This window comes from Solanum verrucosum, unplaced genomic scaffold, assembly GCF_900185275.1.
Source record: "Solanum verrucosum unplaced genomic scaffold, falcon-dt-bn FXZP01000088.1, whole genome shotgun sequence".
NCBI lineage: Eukaryota > Viridiplantae > Streptophyta > Magnoliopsida > Solanales > Solanaceae > Solanum > Solanum verrucosum.
In genome coordinates this window covers 1,687,841-1,695,912 of record NW_026020077.1, presented here as the reverse complement: position 1 = coordinate 1,695,912, position 8,072 = coordinate 1,687,841, and the positions used below count along the sequence as shown (strand labels likewise).

The 8,072-nt window shown below is 35.8% G+C and overlaps 1 protein-coding gene across 3 annotated transcripts; it reads left to right on the top strand.

The window, feature by feature from the left end:
- Positions 1-581: 581 nt before the first annotated feature.
- Positions 582-7,279, top strand: LOC125823973 (protein STICHEL-like 2). 3 transcript variants are annotated; one of them, XM_049503322.1, is made up of 8 exons: positions 582-671; positions 1,266-2,937; positions 3,035-3,254; positions 4,095-4,277; positions 4,387-4,605; positions 5,403-6,111; positions 6,610-6,664; positions 6,875-7,279. In XM_049503322.1, exons 2-8 carry the CDS (start codon positions 1,333-1,335, stop codon positions 6,944-6,946), a joined length of 3,063 nt encoding a protein of 1,020 aa, XP_049359279.1. In that variant the 5' UTR covers positions 582-671; positions 1,266-1,332; the 3' UTR covers positions 6,947-7,279. The 3 variants fall into 3 exon arrangements, with proteins under 3 accessions (XP_049359279.1, XP_049359281.1, XP_049359280.1); XM_049503324.1 differs by having other exon boundaries at positions 625-652; XM_049503323.1 differs by lacking the exon at positions 582-671 and adding an exon at positions 779-903.
- Positions 7,280-8,072: the final 793 nt, after the last annotated feature.

Sequence of the window (8,072 nt, the reverse complement as noted above, 5' to 3'; positions counted from 1 at the left end):
AAACATAATATGACAACTAAAATCACCCCGAAGGAGTAATTATCTTAATTAATTAAGTTGTTTGTAATCTTTAAAAACAATAATTACAACTATTAATAATGATACAAATAATTAATTTCCCATAAATTATAATTTACAATTCATAAATAAAATTTAAATACTACAATGACCTTTTTAATTAATATTTTTAAAATTTAAAGTAGACAAATAAAATTGAACAGAAGAGTTGGGGACATGAGTAAAACCAAAAAAAGTTGCCCCACGCAGCATCTACAGTAATACTAGCAACAGCTTTCAGCCATCAAGCCCCAAACTAACTGAAACCGTCAGAAACTAAAATACCCAAAGTACCCTTTCCGCACCTTCTTTCTCTGCAAAAACTCAAAACACACACTGCACTGCAAGTAACAGTAGAATTTCTGAAAAATTATTTGACATGCCACTGTACACTCTTTCCTCTCCTCTATTCAATGTGATGGCGTGTTTTATCATCTTCACCCCTATACATTAACTACATTTACTACTTTGCCACTCACCTCCTTATCTAGCCTACAACAACAAGTAGTTATAGTAAGTTGTTTTTCGATGAGTCAAAACTCGTGAACTTCGATGTGCATTTTGTTATTTTTTTTGCTTCTTCTTCAATCCACAGGTTTTCTGTGTTTTCATGTGTCTGTTTTCTTTCAAATTTTGTCGTTTTTTGAGTTTTTTCTAATGTGGAAAAAGTATTTGTTTACTAATTTAATTTGAACTGAAAGATTCGTGTGTAGTATTAAAAAGTAGTATTGTTTTGGGCTGAGCGATAGAGGGTTATACTTTTCAAAGGGTATATGAGTATTTCGATGTATATGTATGGGAATGTGCTCATGTTGACTGTTGCTTCATTTTTCTGTATATACAAAGGTATGTTTTCTTCTATTTTTTTTGTGTTGTTTTAGTGTTTTTAGGTGAAAATGGGAAATGGGGTTTTGAGTTTTTTTTGTTTGAGCTCTTTGTTATAGTTGAAGGGTACTACATTTTGTGAATGTAGTTGCTGGGGTTGAGATCATACGATTTTTTATTTTTTTTTGGGTATTGGAATGCATCTTTTCCCCTTTTTAGTTGTGTGAAGATGTTTGAAAGATGCGGTTTTCATCAATTTTGAATACCCTTTTAGGACTTTACACTATTGCTTACGGGAAAGTTTGATTCTTTAGTTCATTGTGAAGCAATTAGAAAAGACTGAAGTTTTATTTTTACTTTTTTTTGTTCTTGTTGAATTCTAGGTAAAAACTACAGCATTGTTTTCTGGGCTATTTGAAAATCTTCAGTTGTATTGATAATTTTTGAGTGATGGATGGGAGACGGCATTCAGTTGATGTTCCCCTATCGAAAACGCTGGTTGCACTACGAAGAGTGAAGTCACTTAGGGATCCAACTACGAATTCGATTAGCAAGTTTTCTGCAATGGTTGATAAGTTGAATTGGGAAACACATTCAAGTAATGCTATTACTTTAGGATTTGAGAATAGGCAAGAAGTAGGCTACAATGAGGATAGCAGTGCCCTGGGGGGAAATAGCTTTGTTTTGAATGCTAACCGGGAGGAATATGCAGGGGATCAGGAACTTAACTGCAATAAGGGGAATGGCAAATCGCAGTTGGGTTCAACTAGAATGGAACGTTGGAATGGGAATGTCAAAATGTCTAACATACGCCAACCAAATGAGATAGAAAGAGGAAATAAATTATCAAGTAAAAGATTAGGTAATTTTTACAGGGATCAAGGAATGGCAATGACTGGTATGACACCTTCCAACGCCTGGGAGGAGGGCAATGGTTCCAGTAAAGAATCAAATGAAGGTGCAGTGCCGGCAAAAGATGTTTATTATGCAACAAAAAAGAATTGCAAACATAAAAAACATAATAGATCATCTAGAACTGCAGCTGGTGATATCTTGAGTCGTGCAGGTAGTCCGTACTTTTCTGTAAGTGATGCTCCAATCGAAAGCTCAAACCATGTCATTTCACTGTATGGTAATGAAGATGTTGACAATGTGGAATCTGATAATGGTGGATGTGGAATTAGCTCCTGCTGGTTAGGCACCCCCAAGTTTAGGGGATCAAGTCCTCTTACACATATGGAAGAGCGACCACTTTTGTCTGCAGGAATAGGTGAGACACTCTTAGCCCTACAGAGACGAAGTTTGACACGAGATAACAATGGATTTGCTTCACATTCAGTAAGTCCTAGAAATCTCAGTCAAAAGTGCAGGCCAAAATCATTCAGTGAAATGGTTGGACAGAATGTGGTATCAAGGTCTCTGTTGAATGCTATCTCTAGTGGGCGGATAAATCCATTCTACCTGTTTCATGGTCCTCGTGGTACGGGGAAAACATGCGCATCAAGAATATTTGCAGCTGCATTAAATTGTCTTTCTCCTGATGCTGAGAAACCATGTGGCCTCTGCAGGGATTGTGTTCTCTATTTTTCAGGAAGAAGCAGGGATGTTAAAGAAGTAGATTCCTTGAAAATCAATAAAATGGAGAGAGTTAGATTACTTGTCAAGAATGCAGTGACACCTCCAGTTTCATCCAAATTTAAGATTTTTATAGTTGATGAGTGCCACTTATTGCGAGAGGAAACATGGACAAGCATTTTAAATCACTTGGAAGAATTGTCTCGGCATGTGATCTTCATAATGATCACCCCTGACCTTGATAAGCTGCCTCGTAGTGCAGTGTCACGGTCCCAGAAATATCATTTTTCCAAAATAAAAGAAGTCGATATTTCAAACAGATTACATGAAATTTGTGAGGATGAAGGAATTGATTTTAATCAAGATGCTTTGGATTTCATTGCTTGTAAATCAAATGGTTCACTTCGAGATGGAGAGATAATGCTTGAGCAGCTAAGTTTGCTTGGTAAAAGAATAACAATGCCATTAGTCTATGAGCTAGTAAGTGTTCATTTGTGACTTCCCTGTGTTTCCTTTTCTATATCCTCGTTTTATAAAAGTAACAAGAAGTAATGTTGTTTATTCATCTTCCCTGCAGATTGGTGCCGTCTCTGATGATGAATTGCTGGAGTTGCTGCATCTGGCATTGTCATCTGACACTTCAAATACAGTTAAAAGAGCCAGAGAGCTGATGAGATCGAGAATAGATCCCATGCAATTGGTGTCACAGCTGGCAAATCTAATAATGGACATTCTCACTGGAAAATGTCAGAGAAGTGCTTGTGAAGTCAAAGACCGGCTATTCAGCGGACACATTTGTAAGTATAAGGTTCTATTGTTATTTGTCCTTTTATATGTTGCTAAGCATATTCTGCACGTCTCAAATCAAGTTTCTTTCTTGGATGATGACTGATTACTCCAGTTGTATCGGCTGGGCTCAGGGGCCACTGATGGGGTGTACTAGCTCCAAATCATCTTTAAGGTTGCTTGTGGCTTGATTAGTTCGATTGAGATTAGGTTTTAGTACCTATTTCAGTTTACAAATTCTGTGATGAAAATGGACATTTATCTTGCAAGTGCCATATTCATTCAGTGTTAAATTAGTGTTTCCGTCCAAAATCATCTGGCAAATAGTGTGGTCATATAGACTGTTGGTGAGGAATATTTTCGAGTGTTCAAGCATACATTCTATCCCATTCTGCAAATTATAATAGTGACCAGAGTATGTACTTCTGGACTAAAATCCTTTTTGGTGTACCGCGTGCCACCTTAATACTACTTTAGGGAATTTAGCAGATAAAGTTATTGAATAAGTGAGAGCATAAAAAATATCTGCTTAATTCTATCCTTTTTCATTATAATTCAGAATTCTAATCTTTGTTTTGCTGTTTGATTCATCTTTATTATTCCCTATTATCTGATAATTCTTTGCTCTTACTCATCTACACATTATGTGATGATGTTCTTTAATGAGAAGTCTAGAACTAATTATGCCTGATAGGTATGAAACAAAAAAATCAAACTATTCAACTCGACTTTTTTGCTCCGAGAATTATTTTAAGATTGTGTTCTAAATCTCTATGGTGGTGCTTCACTTTTTCGTTGTCTTGGAAGACTGTTATATCTAAAAGATTGCATTTTATTACTGTATATCATAGCTGAAGCTGAGAAACAGCAACTTAGTCATGCACTTAAAGTACTCTCTGAGACTGAAAAACAATTGAGGATGTCGAAAAATCAAACAACATGGCTGACTGCTGCGCTTCTACAATTAAGCTCAGTGAGTTCTTCAGTCGATGCCAAAGATGGAAGTTCATGCTTGAGAACGGTATATGAACAAGGTGGGGATGATTTGCGTGACACTCTCCTATACTTCTTGTTGTTTGGGACAAGGCTAATTTTTATGTTCGTCAAGTTCATTGCAGTGGAATTTTGTTTATGTTGTGTCAGATCCTGATGGTCATCTGTGTAGTACATCATCAACAAGTGAGAGTTTGAAGCACCGTACAAGTTGCGCTTGTGAAAGTATGGATTCTTGCAAAAGGGGAATGCAGGATGATAAAGAAACTCTGGCTTCTATATGGTGTAGAGCTACTGAAATGTGCGGATCCAATTCCGTTGCGAACTTTTTGAGAAGAGGGAGGTTGTCATCAATTTGTCTTAAGCAAGGTAGCAGTTCCCTTGCTTTACATGCTTATTGCATCATATATATCTTCAGCTGTGCCATCTCTGTGAATACCGTTACATGATTACATTCTTTTCTTCAATCCGGTGTATAACGTTAGGCACACAGGTATCCTATTTTTTGTAAATGTTGATGCTTCAAATACTGAGCTTTGTAAAGCTCCTTTAATCTAAAGAAGTTGAAATAGGGAACAACTTTTGAGTTGGAACTCCATGATGATTTCCTGTAATGAAATGAAGCTAGAATTTTATATCATTAAGGGGTCGTTTGGTGTGAGGGATAAGAATAAATAGTCTTGGGATAAACAAAAAAAAGTCCTAGGATAAAATTTTTGTGTCTTGTTTGGTGGCCATGTTTGGGATAACTTATCCCACCATTTATACCATAGTGATGGGATAAGTTAGCCCATATACATGGTGGGATAAGTTATCCCATGATAATTAATCTTGGGATAACTTGTTCCCAACCAAACAAACCCTAAGAATTAGATCAAGTTTATCCTTCTATCCTCCTCATTTACTCCCACTTGGATACACTCTTTAAGGCACCAAATGTGCTTTCCATGGGTAATGATCCCTATTGCTTTTCTGTTTTCATTTATCCTTTTAACAACATTATCAAGCTCTTGACACCTTTTGTTCCTCTTTGATTGTTTCTCCAACTTCATGATGTCAAAATACTTGTTACAAGCCAAACAATATGCCTTCTTAATCTATCGAATGTTGCCTTACACAGTTCAACTTTTCCTTCTGTCATGAATATGTTCCAATCCATGGTTCAGGTTTGGCAATTGCTGAGCTGGAGTTCTACTGCCCGAAAGACATATCCAAGGCTGAGAAATTGTGGAAACCCATTGCAAATGCACTTCAACGAACATTATGTTGCAATGTGGAGATCAGAATCAATCTTGTACCCGGCTGGTTCCCCAAAAAGTATTCTAGAATGAAAAGGCTTTCTTATAGACTTTTTAATTGTTCTCTTGGTAGAGCACATTCCAAGATGGAACGTATAAGTAATGCATCGGAAATCTCCGATTCTGCTTCTAAAAGAGTCATAATGGTGGATAAAGTTGTTGAAACATGTTCCTCTGAGTGTTTATCACAAAACTCTCAGATATGTTGTCATGGTAGAGAAATTATGACCATAAGAAACAGTGATGGAAATGCACTAAGCATTGGATCAGATACACCCCAGATATTATTGACAGATGGTTCCCTGCAAACACATCAGTTAGAATCTGATAGTTTGAAAGAGAGAAGTAGTTGCAGATGCCGGGATTTATTTACCATAGAGTCAGAGAAAAAAACAAGCTGTTTTCCTAGAACAGTAGGACTTCTAAAGAGATCAAGGTCATCAAATGCTTCTCATATGACTTTTTCGATTACCCAACCACAAAGCAATTTGGTTCTATCTATTCCCAGCAAGACACCTTGTCAAAGCCACATTCCTTGCAGCAGTTTAAATAATCACTCTTCTGGGAATCTAGATATGTAAGTATTTTATATCTCAAAATAATTTTTCCCATATTTCTTCTTAATGCAAGTTCTGTGCTATAATCCTATTTGTGATCTTCCTTCAGAAATATATCCATTTGTGATCTCAATTTTTGGGTAGCTTTTACATCGGTGAAACCCACAACATGTTACCAAATTCTTATTGGTATTATAACCTAAATCTCAATATGCAATTGGTAATGGACCGGTAAAATAATGGACACCACAAGATATGGCTGGATCTTGAACTGCTAGATGCCTTGTTGGGCAATTTGTTTTCTGAAATCCTGAAGTGAAATGTCTGATTTAGTTCATGGTTGCAGAGTTCCTGTAGCAATGCCTGATTTACAAACCATTTCTGACTACCTAATCATTACATGAATCTTTCTATAAATTGAATTGCTTGTTTCTCAAGATAGCTATTTAACACCAGTATTATGTTCTTGTTTCCCAACATTAAATATAAATATAGAATGTCTTTCTTTTGTTCGACAGTTCCAAGGAGTCGAGGTCGCGTTATTGGAGAACTGCTCTGTTACCCTTCAGGAAGGTAACTGTGGTACCTTATTATTTATCATTCTATAGATGCAAGCTTGCACCTAACTGTGCCTTCTGAAAGGAACATATTCCCTCCCACGTACTATTTGGCTTAATCATTTGGATTCCGTTGCTATTTACATTGCTGATTGAAATCATAATTTAGTATGTATCTGTACATCCAAAAGTTCATACTACTAACCAATAATGCTCGATAATGCAGGCTTTGCAGCTGAGACATCAGCATGAAAATCCACCTCAAGAATGGATTCTACCTTATTCTGCTGCAAATTAGCCATTGGAAATATAACATAAACAGTGAAAACAACTGATGCTACAACGTAACTTTCATCCATTTTCATGATTTAAGTAAGCATTTTTTGTTACAGTTAGCACTAACAGAAGTCCTAATCCAGAATAACTGTTTAGTTAACTTTGTGTATATACGGCCTGAGTATATCTTGGTCTCCTCCACTATATATGTATCAAATTTAAGCTGTGGTTTATGTGGCCTATAAGCTAATGTCTTTGTTTTTTTGGCTCATTTCAAGTCTTTTCTTCTATTGGGCCAAAAAATTGTGGATTGAAATCCATTAGAAATATCAAATGAGTGGTCCATTTATCTTTGTTGTAAATCTTTTTTGTGTGTTATTTTTGGTTTTTCAACTAGTTACAAACTACAAGTACAACTAATTCACGTGAAGACAATATGAGACCCACTTTTTAGTTGTATTATTCTTTTGGTGGGACTGCGTCACCCTTAATCAGAGGTGTCGGGTTCGAGTCATGTGTATGAAAAAATCTTGTTGGGAGCTCCACATCCAAATAAGTGTGCAGTGTGCGATTTAAATTTGAAAAAATTACAGAAATCTCACCTTTTAGTTTACTTATTACCATTATCTCCTATAAGTTTTACAAATTTCCGAAATCTCTCATTTTCGCGCATCAGATTAGTGTATCTTGCGCATCAGATTAATGTATCAGCGCTTATATTATTGTATCGCGCATCAGATTAGTGTATCATGTATAAAATGTAATGTATCTTATTTAACGATTAATGTATCTCGCGCATCAGATTATTGTATCAGCGTTTATATTATTGTATCCGTTTGGGGGATTTCTATAATTATATACTTTTAAGGAATAAATTGTAATTTTATCTTAAAAGTTTGTGATTTCTGTAATTTGCCCTTTAAATTTAGTTGAGGATCCAGACACCAGATGGGAAGCCCAAAAAAAGAGAGTATATTTTACGTCAATTTTAAAGAGTTTCCAAATATATAAGGGCGGCAAGTTTTTTATTTATTTATTTAATGAAATAAAAAGCGTGAAGTAAAATAAAAAAAATTGATATAGTGATTACATATATAGGGACCAGGTTTATACCTTGTTAGACACGGTACAACATAAGCCATTTTGTA